This window comes from Chiroxiphia lanceolata, chromosome 8, assembly GCF_009829145.1.
Source record: "Chiroxiphia lanceolata isolate bChiLan1 chromosome 8, bChiLan1.pri, whole genome shotgun sequence".
NCBI lineage: Eukaryota > Metazoa > Chordata > Aves > Passeriformes > Pipridae > Chiroxiphia > Chiroxiphia lanceolata.
This window is the reverse complement of record NC_045644.1, coordinates 28,511,543-28,538,534: the sequence shown is the minus strand read 5'-3', so window position 1 is coordinate 28,538,534 and position 26,992 is coordinate 28,511,543. Positions and strand designations below refer to the sequence as shown.

Below are 26,992 nucleotides of genomic sequence, written 5' to 3'. Positions count from 1 at the left end.
TCATTCTTCAAGCTGTTTTCAGAAAAAAACCAAATACAATATTTAGAAAGTACAGTGTTAGCAAGTGGTCTGTTTGGTCCTCCTCATCCTACCCAAATTCCTGAAAGCACTGGGTACAGTGTAGTCTAGAACAGCAAAACAGGGCACCTGCAATAGCTGTGAGTTGCTGAGACTTAAGCTGCAGTCAGTCCTAAAACTGCCTGCTTATTAGTGCAGTAACAGAATTTTCTCCCACCAGTGGCTTGACAATCACAGCTTGTTGGTTTGGGGTTTTTTTCCTACAGAACAACTGATGGTATTTCTAGAAACAATAGAATTCCTTTCACAAGGATGTTGTAAGACAAGACATTACATGCCAAAAAAAATAATTGTATAACCATCAGGGCAGTATATGTATTTTCTGTGGATCATTTGCAGACCATAGTGCTATAATCGAAGGAGAAAGATGATAATTCTTTTATATCAAATGAACTTCACTTTGTTTACGTTCTGGTTATCATGAACTATTATTTCTCAAATGTCAGGGTTTTCATTTTGATTGCTGTGTGTGGGTACAAATTGCTTCATATTGCTTAGTCTTTTCACATTTTTCATTTGCTTAGTCTTTTCATCAGGCTGTTTCCATTATCTTCCTCTGTCTTACCTATCAAGACACTTCTGCAGCCCCTTCCATGAGAGGCTCTAGTCACTGAGTTCTTTCTGTTTCAGAAGTAACTACAACATAAGCAGATTAAAGAACAAACAATCAAAGCCCAAATGGTACCAATAGTTCTTCCTGTAAGAAGAACTATTCATGCTGACCCAAACCTGGCACTGCTGTCTCTGACCACCTCTAATGGCAGTCAGTACTTGACTGGGGGGAAAATGCTGGATACAATTTCTCTGCAATTTTATTTCTCACATCTTCACCAATAATCCTCCTCTTACTGGAGTCCTGTCACAGCTGGGAAACACAATTCTACTGTATCTCTGCATAAGCAAATCTTTCACAATGCCTGCTTCCAGCAAAAATGACCACCATGTGCTGACCCCACATGTCAGCTCACTGCAGTTGTCTGTGACAGAGACCTGATATATTGAGGGGAGGAGAGTAACAAGGGAAGTTTTCTTTCAGGTTGGTATCTAATTATTGCCTGAAGGATGGGGAGAGTGTTTTTCTGCAGTGATACAGCAGCTTTTCGATCATTTTTAAAATGCAATTTTTCTCTGCTGAAAGTAGGCACTAAACTGCACCAGCACAATCAGTTTTAGCTCACATATGTGAGAAGGAGAGAGCTCTTATTTGGGAACTGAAAGTAGGGAAGCTTCTAGCTGAAATTATTTGAAAAGAGTTTGGCTAACCAGAGTTCCCTGGAGAAGAGTAAGCTTTGCACAGAGGTTAAGCCATAGGAGACAGGAAAGGATGAATCTGAAAGCTCAGTCCACAAAGCAAGGTAAAAGGCTTTTTGGAGGGACTGCAAATCCAACTTGGCTTGGTGTGGGGAGCTCTTTGTACAACTACTTTGTCTTCAGACACGGTGGGGAAGGACAAGAGGGACAGAGGTGGGTTAACCTTTTTGAGCTACCTGGCCTTGAAGCCATAAGCCACTAGAGAGAGCTGGAAATGGAACTGGGGAAACTAAGGCAGAGCATCTGCTGGATTGTGCCTTGCCATAGAGTGGCAGCCTAATGCCATTTACAGGGATACATTCATAGTGTTGGAGAGATCACTGATATAATCTCTTCATCTCAGTGGAAAAGGTTTTTTTTTTTATAAGTCTTAGAAAAAAGCCCTTGTGTTTGATTGGACTTTTCTAAACCATCCTTTCTGGTCTGGCCCTTCTGTACTTGGTCCAGCCCTGGGATTCTCCCTCTCCTGCTGTGGGGCTAAACAGCCCAGTGTTAATGTTTGCTGGCTGCAGCCTGCAGTTTGTGCTTTTGCTGTTCATCATAGATCTTGGCTACCCTACAAACTCAGAACTGACCATGAGGTGAATTATTCACTTCTACGGCAGAGCAGAAACCACATTGATTTGATTTGCTGTTTTCTATTTTGTCTATTGATTTTTGAGTAGTCCCAAGTGTATGCTCCCATGAAAGGCCATACAGAACTTTGTACTCAGTCTAACAATTTTATTTACAAAGAGTCTCCTTGCCTCCGTGTCCCCTTGCCAAGTTGCTCTAGGCATGAAGAACTAAATTTAATTTCTGTGATTAATAGAGCCCAAAGAAGATATATGTTACACAACTCTCTCCCTGCTTTGTTATTTGGGGTGCCAAAATTGCAGTACACTGTCTGGGAACAGCTAAGAAGTGGGAGAGCTCCCACCTGACACATCTTAGCTGTTAAAAGGCAAAAAGAACACAGATGGTTGAAACCAAATTTTTGTATAAAATGAGCAACCAGATTTCAATGGCATATCTAAGCAGATAACTTTGTTGCAGGTACCAGTACAAAAGTACATCCCTAAAAATGCTTCTGAGAGAAATGTGTTTTCAAGTGTTGCAGCCACTGACAAGCAATACCACAGCAGACAGCCAGGGCTGTCTGTACAGCAGGGACTGTGTAAGGGACTCACACTGTGTAGTGTGATATTGCCTTTTGAAAGGCAGATACTGCAAATAGTCAGGCTCTCAACTGAAAAATCAATAGTTCCTCCCTCTGCCCCATCACTTACAGGAAGACCTAGTGTGTCTAGAGGGCAAGCAGAGCATATTCTGAGCATAGCATTGTCTTCCCCAAGATGTTTTCAGGAATTATCACTATCATTCTCTCACAGTGGGGAAAATAAAATCACTCAACTTGAAATACCCAACAACTTTGCTTTGTGCATTCCTCACTTGTGGAAACTCAAATCCCAGGACCTGTATTTGCACTCAAAGAAGAGTGGGATTTTACTTTTCCCATTTCTCAGTAGTCTATTCCTCTTTCCTCATGCTGGCCTTGGCAACCTAGGTGATCTTTCAAAAAATTTAAGGAAGCCCAGGTGAGCCTTTGTAAAGATGTCTCAAGGTTGTTAATGCTGAGCTGACTGTACCCCATGTTGTTTAACTCTGCTGGCATTTCCCAACATCAGTCTGTTTATCTTCTAAGCAGCAGATTACCTGTTCTTTCAGTCCACTCTGTATTCCTGCAGATGAGCTAAATTCTAATTCCACACAGAGCTCCCAGCCAAAGAAGAGGACAATGAGTTCTTTTTCACTCATTGTGAAACAAGTCCTGTGCTCATTTGGACTTTAATTAAATTTTATCCAGGCATTATCTTTCCCTTTTTTCTGTTAGACAATTTTCTCGGTTTCCTGGAAGGGCCCCAGAATCCATGGTTTGCTGCTGGTTTTGCCTGTAATTTATAAAAAAACCTATGAACAGAAGTAAATTATCAACAGCAAGAGGTTGCATTGGGTCTGGCTGAGATGGAGTTAATTTTCCACATTGGAGCCCTCCCAGAGCTGTGCTGCACTGGTACCTATGAAGGTGTTGCTCACACACACGTTTTGGCTGCAGCTGAGCAGTGCTGGGGCAGCAGCAAGGCTGTCTCTCCAGCACTCCCCTCTTACCAGTAGGCTGGGGTGGGCAAGATCTTGGGAGGGGACATAACCAGGACAGCTGATCCCACTGACCAAGGGCATATTCCATACCATACTGTGTCTGCTCAGCAGTAAAAGCTAAGAGAAAGGAGGAGGTAGGGGGCATTTTTATTACAATGTTTGTCTTCTGGAATAACTGCTATGCCTATGGAAGCCCTGCTTCCTGGGAAGTGGTTGGGCATCACCTGCTGATGGGAAGTAGAGAATAAATTTTTTTCCTATGCTTCTGCACATAGCCTTCACTTTTGTTTTATTAAACTACCTTTATCTTGAGCCACAATTTTTTTCCATCTTATTTTTAACTTTCCCCCCCAGTCCTGCTGTGGGAGGAGGGATAGAGTAGCTTGGTGGGTAGCTGGTGTCCAGCTGAAGTCAGGACTCTAAAACTGGGAAGGCCATTCTCACCATAGTTCAGTGTGACAGAATTCTGAGATTAATTCTGGGCAGGTTTTCTTTTCTCCAGAAGTGACTGGAGGGCAATTCAGACCTTGCCATAAACCAGGTGAACTTCCACTGTGTTTCACACATAAAACTAGGTCAGAAATGTCTGAAAGCTTTAAGATGAGCCAGATGACTTTGAAAGCACTTGGAGTCACAAACTGATACATTTTCTCCATTGGGCTTCCCAGGAATACAATAGAGATAAGCTTTTGCTAGAGAATAAACAAGGAAGAAAGGCCAAATTTCCCTCCAGATCCAAGCCTAACATTCTGATAACTTCAAGTGAAATAACCTTACCTATAAAGAAAAACAACCATCTCAATAAAATACTTGGAACTGTTCTCTCTGGTTTAATACTGCATATAAAACAAAGCAAACCTGAGAGAAAAACGTTTTATGAATGATTTGCAATACGTCTTTCTTTGACTTCTCGAGCCCTAGAGACAGAGAATGAGATGCCTTGTGCTTTACACCTTGTGCAGTTCTAGGATGACTCCTCTCCTTCCATGGAAGCTGAGGCATCACATTTAAAACTGGGCAGCCGAATTGCCTCTAGCAATTGGCTTCAATAAAGGATCAGACAACTACCACCATATGAGAACATTTCCACTGGACATGAATCTTAGTGTTAGGGTCCAATTTTCCAAATATTTTTCCCTAGCTTGGAAGTGCTTAGCATTCACAAAAGCAGAGTCCCGAGGCAAAGGAAGGATACCAGAGCAGTAACCCTTTTTGGATGAGCATCCGCTTCTCACTGGGAATGCTTTCTTTCTCTCCTTTTCTGCATATTGTTTCATCATACACTCTCAGGAGCTGCTGAACTAATCAAATTCATCTACCTGGGAAGGCATGTACAACAATGCCAAATCTAATGAAGCAAGAAGACACATGGCTTTTGTAATGTCTAATTTACTTTTAAAAAGACCACATTTATTCACTGAGCTGACTACTCTGCCAAACGTATTGTGGGGTCCTCTAAAAATGCCAAAAAATTGGATGCTTACAGGCTAACTGGAAATGAAATATTTTCAGTGCAGTGACTTCTTGTTAAGATGAGAGGAAACAAGAAGGAAGAAAAATGTCATCTGCAACTGAGGGAAAAGGAAAACTTCATGTGCAAGCTGCATGTAAACAGACTGTGTCGGCATTGTCCAAAACTAAGACATAAAGCAGAAAACTAAGAGGATCTAAGCAAAGAAAATGAGAATGTTGAGTCAAAGATCACATCTGATCCAGTGCTTATGCTTGTCTTGAAGATTGCATGCCTCAAACTTTATGTCCTATCAGTTTGACAAGATCAGGATATAACTGTATGCAACTCCTTTGAACATAAAGTTCACACAAATGGGAGGTCTCCCATTGTCTCCTTTCTCTGCACATCAATCATTTCAGTGTCCTTTCTGCTCCACTCCCTTGATAAGCTTTATTTGAAGACAGTACGAGCCTTTGGCAGTCTCACATTGTGGCTTTCTGCAATGGCACCTCCTGCCTCTTTAGGAGTAAAATGGGAAATTGTCTTCCAAAAAGGTCCTGTCCCTCAAAATGTCCAACACCGTTGTTTGCTGCCTCATCCTTACAGTGTGCTGCCTGCAAGCGCTGTGTGTGCAGGAACAGTGATGGATTTGGAGTTCACAACAATGTCTTTTGCAATTTGTACCATTAATGTCACATCCACCATAGCCCCGATATTCTTGTGTCTGATGTCACACACAGAGAAGGGGAGAAGAGCACACTCTAGAAGATTACTGTAGAATCTCAGACACTGACAAAGCTGGAACTTGTCAGTCCTAGAGCCACCTCTGGGTGCAGTTCTGCCACAGCTGGTTTAAATCTGGCCTGGTTGTGTCTACCAGCACTACAGGACAGAGATACTCCACGGAATATCTTTGCCTTTCATGACAGGTCTGCTAACAATTATTTTTAAGATCTCACCGTTTGAGAGGCTGTAGCATCTAAGAAGTGTCTCCTCTGGTTAATGTTCAGTGGCCTGGTGACACAAGGTTACCACTGCCTTCCTTAAATGATTATCAAGGGAAGGGACTCTGCAGCACTACAGGTGAGTGCCGTTCATTAGAGGCACAACTCCTGTTCATGCAAAGAAATGCAATCCCTTTTCCTTCAGTTTAGGTGCTGCTTGTGCTAATTTAAGGAAAGGTACATGAGAAGAGGAGTGTGTGCAGAGCTGGGGGAATACAGTTCCCACCATTACTATCACAGCCTTCTCACAAAGGCTTTCCAGTAACAGTTCACACCATCTATTTTTATCCCCAGCTGCAATGAAGCTAATAGCTCGCATCAGGGTCATTTTGGCAGTGGGTGGAAGGCCTAAACTCCCTGATATTTAGGCTGCAGTATCTGCTAGAAGAGCTTTTTCACACACTGTGCCTAATTCTCTATTGCAATTAAACTTCACTTTACCACAGTAATAGGCTTTCAGCTGGGAATACAGCAATTCGTGTCTCTTTGCACAATGCAATGTAAAGCAAGATTGGTGTGAATAAAAACCTGCTCATGTATGCCCTACATAACACAACTGAAAAAGAAACCAAGCACCTCTTGAAACAGGTGGATATTTGCTGTTTTCTGCTAAGGTATTTGTGTGTCTTTTTTTTTTTTTTTAACTAAAGAGCAGAAAAGGATGATGTCAGTGGGTTTTATCCCTATGTTTTGTTTATTTTTAGAAATGGACCAACAAACAACCATGACCTAAATTCTATAAGACAGAAGTGCTCACAAGCACATTGTTTCATATCAGAATGTATTTGAGTTCTGACAATTTCAGCAGAACTGTACACATATATCTTCTTTAAAAGCAGGCTACAAAAAACTAATTCACCAATACAGTGAAAGTGAACTGTAAGGTCTAATATTTGAGGCGGTGAACTCAGCCCTTTAACTCTTTTGTTTTCATATACAGATAATGTGCAAATAGCATTAAAATTCAGACATAAATCTGTCAGAGGCAAAAAGGAGATGACAGCACTTTGAAGTGAGCATCAGTTTTATACTGTCATTATAGGAAAGCTGGAATCAGGATGGAACAAGCTTCAAACTGGGCATGTGCGGACTCTGCCCCCTCCTGTATTTAAATGGAAGCCGCTGCTGCTGCCCTTTGCTAAGCTGGGGATGGACTGAAGCAATCTGAAGCTCTAGTGAGAAACTCTGCACTGGATCTACACTATTCCAAAGAATCTAACAACCTGCTTTGCACACACACACACACACAAAGGTAAACTGGCTGACTTAAATTAAGAGGACAGCTCTTCTTTCTTGGTTTTTGCTTAGATTTTGTTCACCTGAATAATCAGCCCATCCAGAGGGGGATCTCTTGTCCCTCTGAGGAAGCCAACAGCACCAAAATTGTGGAGGCCTTCAATGCTTGGAATGACTCGGAAGCCAATGCCTACACACTCATGGATCTGCCTCTTAGAGCCCCAACAGTAAGTGTTTTCTGTCACTAAAAGCTGTAGCATATAGATCTCTGGCAAGGCTGGCATTTATAGGACTGTAAAGGGACATTTAAGGAGCATGTACACATTTAGTGCTGTAATGCCATAATGCACAACATAATGAAAACTTTTAAATCCTCTTTTTATTCCTTAAACTATTTATTTAATGCAGAAAGGACTGCACAAGCAGTGTTTTTCAGCAGTTACATGGGTGGAAGGCAGAAAGGAATGACTGATGGCACAGTGCATCCAATATGTTGCAAACTATGGAAACGTTCTTGTACATTGAACAGCTGTTTAGCAGCTCAAACACAATGCTCGCTTGTGTTATTATTCAGGATGGAAATCCCTATCATTTCTGTAATAATCTGTATGTAAGTGCAGTGGAGTGCTTATGTCAATGTGGAGTGCTTATGTCAATGTTAAAAGAGTTGTTATGTGCAGTTACCTAGGAAAGTTTTTCAGAAATTTTTCCCAGGTAAGTCCTATCAAAGCTCTTTCTCAGTTTTTAAATACTGAAGAGAAAGAAAACTTCCTTGGAAGTGTGCAGGTGAGAATCTGTTGTGATGACACTTCAGAATGGAATCTTTTGGGTTTGCTAGAAATATTCTCCGTCCGACCCCACAAGCCTGAACCAAAGGAGTTCAGAGGTCCTCTGCCTGTTTTTGTCTCTCAGTATGCTATCAGAACTACTGAGTTTTGTTCACCTGCTGTCTATACAAAAGTCTGTTTAGAAGTATATAATAAAAATGTCACCCAACCTAATTTTCAAAGTTTTTAAAATCTAATTTTGATAAAACCTGGATGTGTGAAGTGTATTACAGAAAAATGAACAGAGAAGTGTCCTGAGCCAAGGCACTTACACACTAAATTAGATGGATAACACATGAAAGAGGATATCAGAACATAGCAGGGAGAGAAAAAAGGGACTGGAGAGAGCATGGCAAAATGGAAAAGGATTCTGGGGATGGGGTGATTTACACTGGAAAATTAAAAATTGATCTTTGACTTATTCTGCTGAAAGATTTAATTAGCTGTCTGTGTCCCCTCCCTAGGTCAAGTGCCTGTATTTCCAAACTTTTGCGGTTTAATTTGACACATAAAACTGGTTTAAGAGAGTTTCAGGATTGAAAGCAGAATGTGCTGCTTGTGGCTGAGATTAAATCTGGAAGATAGGATACAAAATCTACTATCCAAATTGCTCAACAAGACAAACGTCATCCATGGAAAGCCCTGCTGTCAACTGGAAACAGGGCTTAGCAGTCAGCGTCACCCTGCTGAAACCGTAATTGAGGTGGGATTACACTCCTGTCTGTGCTGCCTGTCATCACAGAGCAAGTGCCTACAGAGGCAAGCTCAGAAATCAGAGCAAGGACCTGTAAAGAAAAATGAGTGCTCTCAGTTGTTTGAGGCCTCTTGTAGGTAGGCAATACAAACACCACGCAAGAAACCCCAGGAAATGGTAGTGTTTCTGATCTGATAGTTTTTCTGAACTATGTAATTTTTCGTAATGTAAAAGGCCTAACACATTGGTTGGATAAGTCATACTGTGTAAATAAGCAGCTTCCCTACCTGTATTTGCAGGAAAATTAATAACAAAGGAACCTGTTATATTGCCAAAGTCAATGTCAGACTGCCAAAACTTGCACGTGTTTTGGAACTGGGCTCTATTCCTTCAAACATTAATTCTGCAAAACCAATGCCTACATTGTCGAGTCAGATGAATTCATAAAAGCCACAGCATAGCAGTCCCTATTTCCTTTCCTTTTCCCTTTTCTTGTCTTGTTTTACACCAAATTAGATACAATCCATCTGCCATGTTCAGGCAGAAGTAGCTGAAAAATGTCCTTGTCGTAGTCTTTTCTGTTCCTGGTTTTGGAATTGTCTTGACAAACTTCATGGTGAAATACAAGTTCTGCCCTACATGCCCTAATGAATCTGCACTGTGGCTGATTAATTTTTACCCTTTCTCTGCTTGCACTATGCCTTAGTAGGAGGGCCTGTGCTCTACTCTCTTCCTAAAGAAGGAGGCTGGCTCCTCAGATTGTCCCTCCAGGAAGAATTCTGCCTCCCACAGTAAGCAGCTGTGGCAGCCGGCCATAAATAGAGAATAATGAGGTTCCATATTGTGCTGCAGCCTCCACAGGCAAGGCCAGAATGGCAAGGATTTAGACATATCTATCTGTAACACATTTGTCTTTCTTCAAACTCCTGAAAAGCATCTCAAGTTTATAAGCCTCAGTCAAGTTTACTGAAAGACAACTGAAAACACAGTTCTATTTTAGCTGTCTTGTAAGCAGTAGACAAACATTCCTTTAGGGAAAACGGTGAGCATTTTCAGAAGGCAAACTGCCTTAAACCTAACTGTTTCCCTCCACTCTAGCGTTTCCACAAGGACACTCTTAAACCTGCTGGAAGGAAACACGTGAACGTAGAGCAACTTGGTGACTTCCTGACACTACATCTATTGAGGCAAATGATAGGGCAGGATTTAGCAATGGATTACACTTTATATGGAGGATAAAAATATTCTACACTAAGATTATCCTTTCAAAGGGTTAATAACCCTGTTTTAGGGTACTAAGACTATTTAAAATAAAATTCCCACATTACTGTTCATTCTGCATGTTTCGCATCTCTATGAAGCCCAGTCATGGCTAAAGGCAGGATAATGTTTTGTCAGGAATGCTCATCTGAATTGGTTAACCAGAGTAAAATTATTTATTGATTCTGCAAAACTATAGTCTAAATAAATAATAAATGACATGTCTTTCAGAGATTAAGACCCACAATTCTTACATAGCTGCAGCAAAAGGCCTGTTTTCATACGTACCCAAACAAAATTATAAAACCTACTTTTAACCTGCTAAAAGTTGAGAGATTGTGTTTGTTGGGCCTGCAGAAGAGAAGGCTTTGAGGAGACCTTAGTAGTCTTTCAGTACCTAAAGGGGGTCTACAAGAGGGAATTTTTACAAGGACACAGTAATAGGACAAGGGAAAATGGCTTCAAATTGAAGGTTTAAATTAGATATTGGAAAGAAATTCCCTACTATGAGGGTATGAGGCACTGGAACAGGTTGCCCAGAAAAGCTGTGGATGCCCCATCCCTGGAAGTGTTCAAGGCCAGGCTGAATGGGGCTCTGAGCAACCTGGTCTAGTGGAAGGTGTCCCTGCCCATGGCAGGGAGGTTGGGACTGGATAGTTTTTAAGGTCCCTTCCAACCTAAATCATTCTGTGTTTCTATGAACACCCCCAAGTCCTTCTCCCAAGGGCTGCACTCAATCCATTCTCTGCCCAGCCTGTATTTGTGCTTGGGACTGTCCTGACCCACATTTAGAACTTTGTCTTGGCCTTGTTGAACTCCATGAGGTTTCACAGCCCCCCTCTCAAGCCTGTCCAGGTCCCTCTGGATGGCATCCCTTCCCTCCAGCGTGTCAACCACATCACACAGCTTGGTGTCACCAGCAAACCTGCTGAGGGTGCTGATCCCACTGTCCCTGTCACTGACAAAATGTTGAACGGTGCTGATCTTAGTACCAATCCCCTCATTATGAGGTGTTTATAGGAAGAAGGCTGAGCAGAAAAAACAAGGCATTATCACTGCAACTGAAAGAGTAGCTCAGAGTATTCTCACAGGACAAGTACAACAATACAGGTTGCAACAGCGGGATTTTTATTCTTCCCTTCCAACCAAGAACTGTGGGAGGACAACAGAAGACAGAACAAACAAGGCTAATGCGCTGGAGGAACTGAACAGAGAAAAGCTTTGGGAATTAACTGATTTCTTGATTATCCTGCTGACCTGATTTTCTCAAGCATTATCTTTTTCTCCCATCCTTTCTTTTGACATGCAATTCCAACAGAAGTTACAGAGCTGAACTCGAGACAGGCACAGGTTTTTGTCTTGTAGTAAGGAAGCTGTATGTATGCAATTTAGTGATGAATTTGTAGTCCTTAAGCCTGAGCTAATGCTTTCTTGGTCAACTAGTAACCTTCTTTGACACTGACACAATCATAGAATCAGACCTGTATTTCCAATAAAAACAGTGAAATTAATTTTTTTAACAATTGATTTTTACCTCTTAGAGAACAACCAGAGTTGTACCCTCTGGTAAAAATCCAAGTCCTAAAGAAGTCCACGCTAAAATGCTAATTTATTCCTTTCTGCCACAGACCTCTTTTTTTTTTTGCCCTTATATGTAGTATAATTCATGTCCTTTAACTGCTCCAGTATAAATATTACTCCTTTTTTTTCCCCACACTTGACATTTTTATTGACTCTGAACTTGTTTCACTTGTGAATGTCATTTCAGTCTTCTACTTTCCCTTAAGTAATCTTGCCTCTCTTGTGATTTCTCTGTGTATTTATATTTGTCTTTTAAGTTTTTCTTGTCCTTAGTCCCCCAAAAATTTAATTCAAATTAAAGCCATTCTAATCTGTTTTTTGTAGCCAAAACAATCTCCTTTAGTTGCTTCATTTCTATTACATTGATCCAGTTCTGATTAAACGGGTAGCTACAGGGAAAAAACATCAGGAATTTCCATTCCACTAATAATCATAATTAACCCTCTGTAGAACAGCAGTTTAAAAATTTTCTAGCCACAAGACTAAGGAGAAATCAAACCAACCCAAACCAAAGAACACCTGATCTCATTTACTTAAAACAGTTTTACCTCAGACCCTCCCTACCCACTTGCTATTAGTATGGGATTATTTTGTTAGTTTACTGGCAGTGTGTTGAGCACAGCAATTTCCACCTAGGCAAGGTGCCCATTCATGTTGATGATGTGATACCAACTTACACTTTGCTGCAGGAACCTGAGCAATAAATGCCATGATACTGTCATCCAGTTAGTGTATTAACCTTAACATTCTCCAATTACCATAACAGCCAGATCTATGTTTTCTCTCTCTTAGATCAGAGTATTTGTCCAGCATTTCATTGCTGCTAATGTAGGAACCCAGGGAGTGCACTCCAGTTGTTGAGGATTGCTGCGGGCAGACCTTCAGCACACAAAGCAAAGACAATCTCTTCCAGAATTCCAGACACTCCTGGGGTTCACCTCTTGCTATTGGCACACTGGTTTTAAATACACACTGCCTCTGATAACCTCAGCCCAACCTCACAGATGTATTCAGAAGTAATGTCCACCTCTGTTGTCTACAAAAACCCATTTCCTTTGACAGCTGGGGTTTTGTCAAAGGCATTTATGACTTGCACTCTAACAGTGACTGCTAACTGTAGCATAAAAGGCAGAGCTTCATATCAACCTCTGTGCACTTTCCTCCTTTCCTGCCAGCAACCTTCCCTTTCCTAGAAAGGAATGACTGCACATGACAGCTGTACCCCCACCTGCCAGTACCTACGATTGGAAAGAACATATCCAGCCTCAGAGCACTACTGAAGTTTGGAACAGGCACAGACCTTGGTGTAGGCAATTCCCTTGTCCTGGGTCCTAGGCCTCAGCCAAGCTGACAGTATTCACAGGAGGTAGGCTACCAAAGATTCAAAGTATTTCCTGGCCTTTTCACAACCCTGGTGTGATTCTGGAAGCTCAATAGCTGAGGAATGCCATGGCTGCAGCTTGCAGAGTTAAACTACGAGCAGTGGTCATGGCACTCCACTCCAGAGTGAGTGGCCACCCTTGATGAGAAAAGCCTGGCTGTGAAGAAGTTGCAGATGATTGAGGATGTGACTTGGTATTTTTCATGACTCCATTAGCTGGTTGGAGCTGATGCCAAAAGGTGTTTAGGACACTGGTAGTTGCACAGAGGTGAGTGTTTAAGTCTCCTCACCTGACCTTATGTCAAAAGGCAGCAGAACAGGAATCATTTGGACAGCTGTTCTTCTCTTCAGTTTCTATCAGGTCATCCTGCTTCTTGGGTGCAGCCTTATAGTTTGCTTCATTGCCTCAGTCTTGGCCTAAAATGTTTTTGTGACTCCTCATACTTAAGTAAAAAAATGTTTTAAAAATTATTTAAAATAGTGTAGTCTTCAGACTTGGCTACAGAATTTTGCTCTGAGTTATTAATTGATTAAGACACAGATGCTTTGATCAAAGTGCTTTATGAAATACTTCACAGACAGCAAAATACTTTTATTCCGTGAAGAGCAAAACCAGAACTGGTGTGGAAACCAGGCATAAGGTATACAGGGTTTGTGTTTTAGTTTTCTTGATCCTTAATTTAGTTTCCAAAAAGCTCTTGTTTATCACTGTCAGGCTTTTGGTAATCATCTCTTGAGGGCAGCTTGCAATTCAATGTTATTTAGTGGGAGAGGTGGCATAGCCATACTGCTAAAAGAATGAATGCCTATTTCTCCATAGATCATTTCTACTTAGTTAGTCTACCCAGTGATGTCATAGGACAACAGAAATCACACTTCACAGGTACAGAAGCTTTCCTGAAATGAAAACTATAGAAAGCTTACTTGTTAAATACTGCATTCCTTGATGTCACATGCTATGAAACGAGTCCCTTCCTGTCTCTTCTTTTTCTCCTCTATATACTTATCTTTCTTTTAAGAGGGAACAGGCTGCTTTTCTGCACCAAAATTCTGAATAAACAGCAAACACATAAAGCGTCCTTTGCACTGTTGATGGCATATTTATCCCCTGAGGTTTATCAACAGTAAATGTAATTTGAAAGCCATTAGCTTATTCTGACTTTTTTTGCTTGCTGTCTTTTTGCATTCTGGACCGTTTCCTCTTCCAGAGAAGCACATGCCAGCTTATTCTGAAGTCTGGCAATATACCTATGACCTCTTGTTTGCTCCATAGAAGATGACAGTGCAAGATGTTCCTGATGCCTTTCCTACAGTGGATGTCCCAGACCATGCCCATTATACGATTGGAATAGTCATTCTCTTAGTGGGGATCACAGGAACTCTGGGTAATTTCCTGGTCTTCTATGCTTTCTGCAGGTATCTTTCTTTTGAATGTCTTTTTAAATATTCAAATATAAGAATGTTAACCGTACCTTGTGCTCTGCAAACACGGTGCAGGCATACTATCACACTGCTATGCAGGCACGGTAAAATGCACCAAGAGACATGGCTGTGGGAAAAGCGGTGGCAAACCTGCCATTTCCCTCTGACTTCCTCCCAGTACCCACAGCCATAGCAAAATGGTTAGCAAAACTCCCCAGAATCATCCAGATATGCCAAGTAGTAGAAAAGCAGCCAAAGCAGAAACGTTCATTTTTTTCTACTGCCTGAACTGTGTCTGCACTGGACTGATGGGCTGGTTTGCACCCCTGTGTCACACAAATCTCTATTTTTGATGCGTCCTTCTTTCTACTTTTAGCCGCTCAGTTTCTTTTCCCTCTCTGTTCCTTAGTGGCCATGCCTCATTTTTTCACATTTTCTAACACTTGGCTTATTTCCTTTTAACTAAAACCACATTCCAGCTCTTATACCTGAGGGAAGTTTGTTCTCTGACAACAATGTGATATGTCTACCATGTCCACCTGTGTCTGCTTTGTCACACTGAGGCAGAGCATTGGCATCATGTCCAGGCTGGTGAGCTTCTACTGCATGATTGGTGTTTAGACACTAAGTAATAAAACAAAATAACAGCAATTATGTGATAATTTGCCTGGGTTAACTCCCATCACTGGAGTGTGGAGGAAAGTAGTCTGGGTCTCAAGTCTATATTTATGGGGTGCATTAAATGTTAGGTTTTGGCATGTGCATTCAAAGTAGATACCAACACTTAAGTGTGAATGACAATGGCCTTAAGAACAGGAAAGGGTTGGCATGCAGGTCAGATATGTGAGGATAGTACATGTGCTGGCTGAGCTCTTTGCTGATCCCATATGGGAAATCCAGTCACAGCAGTTGCAGTTCCACTGGAGGACACAGCTTGTCTTCACTTGAAGGTGTTATGAAAACAGAAAGGGATACTGATAGCAAAGTAACAAGTACATGAGAAATTCAGAGAACACTTGAGGTGCTTACAAAGCAGTCTCAAGTAATGGCAAACAGTAAAACAGCCATTACTGTTTCTGTTACTGCCTGAAACAGAAATATGTTCTGTAATTTTGCAGACTATGGAACAAATACACACAGCCCATAAGCACCTACCAATAATATCTCCTTGCTCCTAAATTGACAGATAGGGGACAGTAGTTCTAGAGATTGATTCTGGACTAGTGCAAAGAACCATCATTTATTCAGGCCATTTCCAGTTGTGTCTAAGACTGAAAATTTGAGAAAGGAGCTAAAAAGTTACACTGAGCTCCAGAATGAGGAACTCTCCATTGAGTTTTTATGTGTACTCCTTAAAACACTGCACTATAATACTAAGAATAACATACACAGGCAGGATGCACTGGAGGCTGGCCATTGCTCTCTTTAAAGTCAGTGTTCAGGCCAGTGAAATGAGTGTCATAAAGAAGAACTAATGTTAAACAAAATGCTTCATATGGTACATAGTGAGTTTGCTTAATCCCTGTATTTGGAAGTCACTGTTGATCTTATCAGTAGTGGAAAATGCACTCCCTTCTCCTGCTCAACATGACCCAGATCCAGAAATCCATACTGTACATCGACTTTAATTTCCTGTTAATTGTGGACATGCAGTGCACTGGGTTAGAATGTTTAAAGAACAATATGATTTATCCCCATCACTGAGCTGGTTATGAGAACAATCCTTTAAAGTGCACAGGAGTATAAGGGTGTAAAACTGAGCCTTGCTTGTGTTCTCTCATGAGGGAAATGAGAAGCACTATGCTCTAGCTTACTGTGTAGCATTTCTTGGTACTCGTGAAGCTGCCAAGGCTCACAGGAAGGAGTAACAGCACAATTAACAGTGCAGGAGTGTTTAGCAACATTTCTTTTGCTTTTTTTAGGACTAGGAGCCTTCGGACTCCAGCCAACATGTTCATCATCAATCTGGCTATTAGTGACCTCCTGATGTCCATCACACAGTCTCCAGTTTTTTTCACCAACAGCCTCCACAAACGCTGGATTTTTGGCGAGAAAGGTTAGTATATGTTCTTTCTAAGACATCACTATTTATGTTCTCACCATAGTGCCAGTTAATCTATTTCCTTATTCTCTGGTACTCTTGCAATGTTGAGAACATTTATCAACATTGTTTCAATGTTGACATAAATATTCCTTTGAACTTTTTTGTCTGCGTGCAATAAATACATTCCCACTAGGAGAGCAAAATTACACAAGACAGATCCAAAGGCAGCATTGGCAATGTGAGGCACAACACTACTCTCCCTGCCAGCATTCTTCCCCAGTCATCTCAGGACCCAGTTACTTTGTCCTGTGATAAAGAAGCAATGCCCCCTCAGCACGCCAGCTTTAAAGCTCTTCTAAATAACCTGCTCTGGGCCTTGCACTTGGCAAAGTGAGGCAAGAAAGGCTGGAAAACGTGAATTTTCACAACAGAAATATTAACTGAACACGTCCTGTGTAGTAATAAAATGTGGAATGAAGGTGCTTTCATTCTTCCTATGTAACTGTTCTAAGAGGAAGACTAGTCTTTGCCTCTTGAACAGCTACTGACAGAGAGTATTACTTCTTAGAAATCAGGGAAGTAAGTTGCTATTTTGATCTCTGATGACCAAAAATATATTTTTTTAATTCCATTAAGTGTTCATTTGCATACATGTTAAAATAAAAACCCAATCCAAACCACTGCTTTTAATCATTAGGTTGTTTGAGCAATTAAATTCGCTCATTAATATATTCATAGTCTGAATATTTACTTCAGAAAAATTACTCATTAATATATTCATAGTCTGCATATTTACTTCAGTTATGCTGACCTTGAGACATGAATTGTTCCCTGATACCAAAGTAACTAAAACCCACTGTTAAGCCAAACAGCTGTTTCTATGGGAGCTGCAGTAAAACTGGATTTAAGCAAGACATTAATTGACAGCAGAAATGATCCCACTAGAAACATTAGAAATCAATGAGTGAAAATATGTTAAGTATCACTGTCTCCAGCAATTGAAGCAAACAAAATCTTTGAAGTTTATCTCCATGGATAATGTAATTAGTAAGACAGACAGCAGCTTTGAAATAGCATTATAACTGCAGGAAAACTGAAGTTTCATTGCTTTACAAATTCCAGGAGACATTAGTTCATAAGAAACACAGACTTGAACTCTCCCAGAAATTAATTAGCATGGGCAGATTAATTTCACTGCTACTTCTGTCATCTTCATTGAAAGGCTGTGAGCTGTATGCCTTCTGTGGAGCTCTCTTTGGCATTACATCTATGATCACTTTGATGGTGATTGCCTTGGACAGATATTTTGTCATCACAAAACCTCTGGCTTCTGTTGGAGTGACATCTAAGAAGAAGGCCCTAATAATCCTGGTAGGAGTCTGGCTGTACTCTTTGGCTTGGAGTCTCCCACCCTTCTTCGGATGGAGTAAGTGAAATGGAATAAAACTTCTTTGCCCTCATAGCATTGGATTAAAGACCAGTTACAGGTACAGGAGTGGGTTGAATTAATGGCTTGCATATTAGTCTTGAATAAATCAACTTGAAAAAAAACCCTGATGAAATACATGTTGAAACTGAAGATCTCTAATCAAAAGAAAAAAAATCAAGTGTGTATTACAGAATATTATATGACAATGGCACTTTCTCTTAAGCACATAAAGAACAGCAGATAAATTCATGACCAAAATTTATGAAGAATGTGCCTGCCTATTATCCCATGCCTACTTCTATTGAACCAAATTCAACAGTATAAAAGTGAAATAAATGTATTTGTGTTATTTCTGAAGACTTTTTTCATCCTCAAAGGTGCTGTGTAAGACAGTAGTCAATCTAATTTTCTTTATTCAGAATAAGGAGGAATAGTCTGAGCATTTTGTGCAAGTACATCTTTAGTAAGTCTTGACTGTGTTCCAGATGGACAAATTTCACTAGGTGTTGTCCACATTCTCCATTCAGTGATTGGTGTTGTCACTAAGGCTTCCAATAAGGATGGCATTTAGTAATAACTAGAATGCTTCTGTAAATGTGAATTTTACACCTGCAAATTGGAACACTTGTACAGCACCTTGATCCTTGCAACGTGTAACAAAGAGAGTTTCTGTTATTTTTCCTCATTTGAATCTGCCTCCCTACCATTAATTTATTTCCTGTGAGTCACCACTTTCAGTCAGTAAGTTACAATGAACTCATCATTCAAAACCCCAGCCCATTATTATGCTCCCTAATTCCACAAGAGAATGTGTCTGCTCAGCTGAGGTGAGAACACAGACGTGTTTGACTTTACTAAAGGATGTTGCAACCAACTCAGTTACTGAGCAGAATTTCAGCAGAATTTTATTATTGTCATATTGTTGTCATCCTGGTGCCCCGTAAACATGAAGCATGTTTAAGCAGGCAAACTGCAATATTGGCAGAAGCAGCCTTTAGTTGAGTGAGGAGCTGTTAGAACAACAAAATGACAATATAGTCATACATTCTCAATTCTTAATTGGAGAAGGTGGAATAATTGCTTGAAGGCTGTTGTTATCTTTAAATTAGATTCTAATAGTGCCCACAGTATGAACTCTCACATTGTAATTAGATGCATTTGAGAACATCTGGTGCAATACTTTTAAGAGCTGAACAGAAAATATCAGTGTAAACAGTGAAAATTAAAATTCAAAGGTAAAAAGACATTGCTATTATCAATTTATTTACTGAACAGTTTGACAGAGTTCTTTTAAATAGATTGCATTTTATTTCACTCAGAACATTAGGTATGTATGTTTTTTTTTTACCTGTACTGAGCTTTACTTCATGACAAAATTAATTTGATCTGCACAATAAATCTTTCTCCTTTGCCCAGTAAATTTCCCTTACCTGCATGAGCTTAAAAAAGTGGTAGCCACAGCAATTGGTTTAACTCCTTGGGAGGACAGGAAATGGAGATACTGAAAAACAAATACAGGTCTGGTGCAAGACCCAGTAAGTATTTGGAGAGATGCTCTTTGACTATGATAAGCCTGAAACAATATTCAAGAACTGAAGCAAAATTATTTAGTTTTTGGAAGCCTTAGACTGCTAAACATAACATAAATAGAACAACAGAGCAAAAGAAAATAGAGAGGTGCTTTGTATGAAGAATTGTTTATCCTTCTAAACTCTTTTTGCCTTTCAGAGAATAGGACTAAATCCCATGTTATTCTGAGTATCTTTCTCTAATTTCTGCACTCAGAATAAGAATGACTTCATGATTTATGCCTTCTCCTGTCCTTCTTTCTAGGTGCATATGTTCCTGAGGGGCTGCTGACTTCCTGTTCCTGGGACTACATGACTTTCACCCCATCAGTCCGCGCCTACACGATGCTGCTTTTCTGCTTTGTCTTCTTCATTCCTTTGATTGCCATCATATACAGCTATGTCTTTATATTTGAGGCTATCAAGAAGGCCAACAAGTAAGTAGCCAACAGTCTCAAATTTCTATCCTTCTCTTTAAGTGGCTGTTTATTTTCTTAAAACAAACAAAGAAAAGAAAGAACAGAAGAAAATTGGGAAGTTTTTCACTTTTATTTTGTATGCACATCTGAGACAGGCAACCAGAACAGAATTCTGTCAATAGTCAACATGGTAAGAAGCATGATCCTTAGAAGTGCCATTCCTGAATTTAAGCCAGAGCTGTTCAGTATATTATCTAATGACATGGAAAAGGGTACAGAAATTAACCAACCATAAGAAATACAAAAGGGACATCAGAGACACCTAACGACAGTGTATAAATAACTGTTCCACAGAAAAATAGATGGAATTGAACTACAAATTCCATGTTTGACAAAGGGTGACAAGGGATAAAACATTTAATCACTGGTCCCTGAAACAAAAAACTATAGCAGTAAAAATCAAGGCCAGCCTGACACTACGTGTGTAACCTGCAGGAATCTGTCCTGTCTGTCCCAGCGCGTCTGGTCACTTAGCTCAGAAGTACAAAGTGACAGCCAGGGAGAAAATGAGACCCAGGCAAGCAACAACCCCTCTAACTGTCTTTAACATAGTGTTATTCAACTGTCTTCAATACCTGTTTTATGTGGAAATTCTACTGGTACAGGACTATTTTCTTCACCGAAGCACATTTGAATTTTGCCACTGATAAGTGCGACAGAAGTGCATTGGATTGTGAAGCACCACTCACATACATTAGCAAGCATTAAAAGTGCAGGAGTTTTAGACTAAAGTAGCAGAAGAGTAATTGCTGCCCCACTTTATGAAGCTATTTGCTCAATTCCCTACTTTTGTTTTTTTGCTGTTGTATGTTTATTTCCTCTAGGTCTGTTCAGACATTTGGAAGCAAACATGGAAATAAAGAGCTCCAGAAACAGTATCGGAGGATGAAAAATGAGTGGAAGATGGCCAAAATTGCACTGATTGTCATCTTGCTTTTTGTCATTTCCTGGTCACCATACTCTGTTGTTGCTCTGGTAGCTTTTGCTGGGTAATTATAAATGTATCAGCAAAGGAATATTCAGTGAAAGCAAAAGCTATGAAATAGTAAAAGACAGATGAAAGTCAAAGCTACTTGTCAAGTTTAATGTCTGAAGTGTATCCAAAATATTCACATATTTAGGAGTGATATTTAACAAACAGGGCACATGCTGACTGTGATTTTTTTTTCTTAGTTTGACTATAAGAAAAGTAAACAAAAAAAAAAAAGAGAGAAAGAAAATAGGAATGTTATTAATGTTATTATTGGCAACATAAACTACCATGCTGAAGACTTCTGAATGCAGATTCTCCATGCTAGGATATTTGAACTATCTGAACTTTATTTAGCACCAAAGTGCTAAATAAAGGGCCCCAAAAAGATCCACCCAGGGGTTTATTCTCTTTTCTTTCTCCACTTCTTTAACTTACAAAAGTCTTTTCATTTTGCCATGTTACAACAAAGTGCTGAAATTCCTTACATGTATGAGCAAGTTCAAAATTAGTACATTACTTGCATTGGGAGCTTTTTGATGCTGGATATAAATCATCAAAGCATGTTCTTCATCTATTTAATTGTCAGCATTTTATACAGCAATTTCAACAGGAGCATGATAGTATTAAAACAGTATCTGCACACAGCTTCACACCAGTTGGTACAATCCAGGCACAAGTAATGGATTGGGAGTCCAGATGCCTTGGTTCTGTGTGATTATTTCTCCCACATTAACATGTGAATTTTCCTGTGCTTCAGTTCAGCCTCTGTAAAATGTGTGACTATCTGCTTCAGGAAGGTTTGTCACCTGCAAAACCTCAAGTGGAAGATTCCTATGCTATCCTACTTCTCTCTGTATTTTTCAACTCAGAAATAAAAAGTAGGTTTTCCTAAAATTGACTAAAATAGCTTAGGAAGGCAGTTTCCTAAACATAGCACTTCTAAAATCTTCTTAAAATCATAGGCTTAAGACGAAAAAGTACTGAGAGAAGAGGATTCTCTCCCTTTATATCCAGAAGGGTAATTCCAAGCAGCAGCAAACATTTTCTCTATGAAGGAAAACAAGTTCCTCACCTGGAAATGCAAATCCTTAGGATGTGTCCTAGTGTCCCATTTCCTGTCAAAGGGGGACTTAGGTTCTGGATATCTCCCACTGGTGATATGTGAACAGTCAGACACTGAGGAAGGGCAAGGAGACAGAAATGCAGCACAGCTACCTTGTAGTACTCTAAGAGATCTAAAGAAAAAATAAATCAGGAGATGCTTTCAGATAACCATTTTAGCTACATAGAACTGTCAGGCTGTCCTGTGTGATTCAGCATCTACCTTAGGAGAATCAAATCTGCCTTAGGAGGATCAAGTGCCTGCTGAACTTGACTTCTGCTCCGTGTTTCACACTCACAAAAATCTGAACAAACGGACAATTTTGTAACTCTTCAGTATGTCACATATGAGCATTTGCAAATTTTGCTCCTGAAGATATCTAGGGAGCAATATTGCTTCATTCAGCTTTTTTTCCATTTCTGAACTATGCATTTTAGGCAATCCTTCTGGGATTTTTCAGAGACTGACAGACCAACACCTCCTGTGAACCTTTATTACAACAGACTTGGATAAAATCACTGCATGCTACATCTAGGAGACAGACAAGCAGCCTGTGTCTATAGCCTGGGACTAAAGACAACTCACCTGACAGAGCAACAACATATTCTTCACTTAGAGTTCACTCTACCAATGCAGGAAGAGGCCTTCAAAGCCTCTAAGGTCTAAGGAGGATTTACCTGGTAGAAACTGCCTCTGAAGCGTTACTCTTATTTTGGTCTGAGCTGTTCTATTGACTTTCTTCTGACCAAGACTTGTGGACTACTTCAAGCTATATTCAGAAATTAACTGGCTGATGGCAGCATGGCAGATAGACAACAATTCATTTATCCTTCAGAGTCACATCACCTGCATATATGCATGGTCACAGTAACAGATGAGTGTAACATAAGACACGTGAAAATACTTTCCCTTCACTGTTTGGTTCAGAAAAATACTTCCTCTTCACTTTTCACATCATTATCAGGAAAAAAAAAATTAATAGAAGTAGATTAATCAGTTATCTTTCCCTATAATGCCTCATTCTTCACACCTCTTTAGTGACATATTACCCAGGAAGTGTATCTGCTGAGTTTGGAACAGATACCCTGATGAATGCACATTCACTTCTTGAAGGCTGACATCGTCCCTAGGCTAAACAACATGGGAATTACCACCACCCTGAGTCATAGCAGTGAAGTGCTGCAAGAGAAGCCCCAAGAAAATCATAACTCTCAAAAATGCAATTAGACTGATGTTGATCTTTACAGGCAAAGGATGTAGAATTTGCTCTCTCACTGTTTAGGGACAGAACTCCCCTTTTACTCTCTCTGTAGTACTAATAAAGCATTGTCTTGCCAGTGTATATCTGCATAGACCATACAGAACTCAACACTAAATATATAATGTATTTGCATTACTCTAGGTATTCCCATGCCCTAACACCCTTCATGAACTCCATACCAGCTGTGATTGCCAAAGCTTCTGTCATCCATAACCCCATCATTTATGCCATCACTCACCCCAAATACAGGTAAGTTCAGTCTTATAAGCTATGTTTAATACAGCAAAGAAAATCTGAGAGTAACTTTGTCACTTTTAGGAATAGCACCCAAACTCTCCTTTACCTGCTCATTTTAACTCATAGGACAGCCTTGCCCTCCACAAGAAAACTTCTCAATGCCATGTATATGTCAGTGGAATTTGTACTTGGAACAAATTACTACGCAGATGGGAGCTAGAGATGTTTATGGATACTGATCTGTATTTACCTATTACATGATGAAAGATGGAAGCCTTTCCACCTCAAAGGAAAGCACCATAAATTTTTTAACTATCTTCATGAGAGAGGCAGACAGGAAGAGGAAAGCTGGGCAAGAGTTTCCTCACGTTGCATATGAGCAAAGTAATACTGTAATATAAGTACACATTTTGTACAACTCCAGAGATAGCCAGCAAACAGATGTGTAAGAGGAAGCTAGAATAGCTGCTTAGGGGAAGATTAAAATAATTAATTATGTGGGACTTCTGTGAGGTTCAGTTTAAAGGGACAGAATTTTATTTCTGCCCTGATTAAGCTGAAAGCAGATAAAACATTATTTTAATAGCTTCCTTCAGTTCCAGGAGTTACATTTTAATGTCCTTATTCTTGCCAAGCAATAAATTTGAGTTCTGCAGAACACTGTGAATAAGTGATCTTGCAGGGTGATTGCAGGTGAGATATCTGATATCTGGAAAACTCTTTCTATACCCAGTAATTTTCCAGTCCATGCAGCATTAGTTCATCTCTCTGAATAAATGCATTGTTTATGATTTCTGACTGAATGTTTGTGCTAACAGAAAAAAGTCTGACTGGTTCTACCTCTTATCCATTAGAAGAGCCATTGCAACACATGTTCCTTGCCTTGGATCCCTACTGAGGGTTTCTCCCAGAGATTCACGGTCTTCCAGCAGTTATTACTCCTCCAGACGAGCCACCGTAACCAGCCAGTCTTCTGAGACAAGTGGGCTGCAGAAAGGAAGAAGGAGACTGTCTTCTCTCTCTGACAGTGAATCAGTAAGGGAGACGCTTCCCATACACCCATTTTTAATTGCAAAGTAATTTATTTTCATGTAGAGTCGTTCCAAGCTGTAGATTCTCCGGATGAAATGCATCACGGCGCTCATTACAAGAGCTCCAGAGAAAGTGGAGGGACAAAGTGAAATAAAAGACAGAAGGATGAGATGTAAAAGAATGTAGGTCACTGTTTGCTTGATGGCTGGTGACACTGAAGGAAGAGCAGAAAGATGGAACAACAGGAATTTTAGAAAGTAAGGGAAGCTTGGAGTCATGAGCAGCCTTTAAAGCCTGACCACACTTCCAGGCTGCACTTGCCTGACCACAGGTTTGCAGTCTGGACACACACAAAACAAACTGCTCATCACTGGGTAGTTCTCTGGTGAAAGCAAGGTTGTAATGAAACAGATAATGCTTCCTGAAAGTGTGGTGTATTTGGAAACATATTAATCATCACACTTAGACAAATCAGTAAAACCATTACAGAATCTTTCTCACAGAAGACCTCAACAGCCTGCTGCTGCCAGTGTAAGTGAAACCAAATATTCTGCACAGCAGCTGAGAAAAGGGCAAATATTTGGCATCCCAGGCTCTCTCCTGCAACCCAAAGTTACATTACTAAGTAACTAACCACATTCAATAGTTCATTGCAATTCTTTTTCACAGTAAAGATAATGATTGTACCTAGTCCAGATAATTGCTGAATTCTGACAGTTATTTCCAATTTCTTTGCACTCCCTATTCTTTTGACTTCTCGGTCCAATCAAAATGAAATTCTTCTCGCTAGTGGCCACCATTCAGGTGGAAGGTTTTAAAACTGGCTAATAGAAAAGTGACATTTTTATGATGCATCTCCTACACTGTGAATCCTGATTCTTAAAAAAACAACCGACTCCTTTGGTAAGACTGCGTGTTCTTGTACTACTCTCAGTGCTGGGGAAGGGGAACCATACAAACAATTCATTTTGCTTGGGAAAGCAACTCTTAATACTCAAAATAAAATAATGGAATGGAGAACAAAAATTCCCCAAAGTAAAAAATTCCAAGCAATTGTCATGCTTCACTCTGGAATCTTCTATAGCCTCTAGTAAGTCTGAATCTTGTTTGGAACAATGATAGACCTGAGATTTTCTGATAATATATGTTTCCCTATTTGATTTGGCCATAGAATATTCTAATTTATTAGTAAGTAATATCAGTTTATCTGAAGTACAGAGCAGAAAGAATGGCTCAAGTTTAAGCAAACAAAATTGCTTCAATGCTCACTGATTTGTTGTTTGTTTGTTTCTTTTTTTGCACCATATGTGTCTCAATTAAGCTCTAAGATTCTAGACATATACTCACAAGGCAAAAAGGCAGTACATATGCTGCCATGTGTTTTATGTCAAGGCTGATCATCAAACTGCAAGCTGATAAATTATCTTTATGCAAAATTTTATTTTTTTTTTGTAATCCTGTGGATGCAAAGATATTCTGTATCTGGGAAAATCCAAAAGAAACAATTTCCAGTTAAGTCTTTGAGACAAAAAGCATCCAATCTCTGGAACAGATGCTCAGAAAAAAAAGTTGCTTCCATTCTGAAAATCAATCAAATGGGACTGAGAGTGCTAATAGACTCTACGCATGGAATGGAAAGCACAGTACACATTTTTTAAAATGTTGGGATCTAAGGAATAGTTTAGCCCATCCTCTTGTGCTCCAACAGGAAAACATATATTTAGATTGTCCTCCTGGATATTTTGCTAAGCTCTTCTAAAAAATCTGCCATGAAGACATTTCAGTCTGGAAAGACTTCAGTGTGTAGACTCATCTTCATCATTGCTTCCCTAACAGTGAGAAAGCTGCTTCTGAAAGTACAATCTAGATTGTCACTGTTCCAAATCAAATTAGTTTTTCTTTCCCCTTCTTCTGTGTCCCTTTTATCCTTCCCCACAGTTACACGGAAAAAAGTGATCCTTATTCTCCTTAGAGCAATCAATCTGTTATATATTAAAATTCTGGTATAGCATCACCAATTGGGATTCTCTCTCAGTAGTAACATACTCCTTATGCCAATTTATTCAGTTCCATCAGAGTTCATGTTTTTCTACACCTCTTATTTTTTTTACCTCCCTAGGGAAAGTTTATCAAAGTATCAATAATTAAAAGTATCAAATATTGAAAGTATCAATAATTGCTTTGAGTATTGCTTTGCTCCCATCTGATGGAAGCTACATCCAAAGCACACAGATTGCTTATAAAAAAACTCTTGTGGAATGAAAAAATTGAGGAAAGTATCTTACAGTGTTATGTTCCCCCATTTTAAGGTAAAGTTCAACAGAAAATAGACTGGTATGCCATTAGCTGCTCATCAATCCCATTAACTGTTTCATTGTTTTGTTCTGACCTCTGGAATTCTGTGATTCTTGATCATTGTAGTGAAAAGGCTGACAAAGTGAGGAAAAGGAACAGAAGTTTTGATTTCTAGGAGATACTGGT

The 26,992-nt window shown here is 39.8% G+C and overlaps 1 protein-coding gene and 1 long non-coding RNA gene across 3 annotated transcripts in view; one reads left to right on the top strand and one right to left on the bottom strand.

Annotated features, from left to right (window-relative positions):
• The first annotated feature begins 7,313 nt into the window (after positions 1–7,313).
• Positions 7,314–26,992, top strand: part of OPN4 (opsin 4) — a 22,397-nt gene continuing 2,718 nt past the window's right edge. Inside the window, exons 1-8 of the mRNA XM_032694179.1 lie at positions 7,314–7,448; positions 14,238–14,380; positions 16,309–16,442; positions 17,653–17,856; positions 19,693–19,864; positions 20,731–20,895; positions 23,384–23,491; positions 24,334–24,514. Of these exons, the coding sequence (XP_032550070.1) occupies positions 7,422–7,448; positions 14,238–14,380; positions 16,309–16,442; positions 17,653–17,856; positions 19,693–19,864; positions 20,731–20,895; positions 23,384–23,491; positions 24,334–24,514 (1,134 nt within the window). The 5' untranslated portion in view covers positions 7,314–7,421. The remainder of the gene's footprint in view (positions 7,449–14,237; positions 14,381–16,308; positions 16,443–17,652; positions 17,857–19,692; positions 19,865–20,730; positions 20,896–23,383; positions 23,492–24,333; positions 24,515–26,992) is intronic.
• The window catches only part of LOC116789898, a 23,527-nt gene continuing 16,524 nt past the window's right edge, over positions 19,990–26,992 (bottom strand). The window contains exon 3 of one of the 2 annotated variants that reach the window (XR_004358188.1): positions 19,990–22,114. This is a non-coding gene — a long non-coding RNA (uncharacterized LOC116789898). Of the gene's footprint in view, positions 22,115–24,520; positions 24,633–26,992 lie in introns of those variants that run through there. The other variant, XR_004358189.1, reaches the window with a different exon arrangement.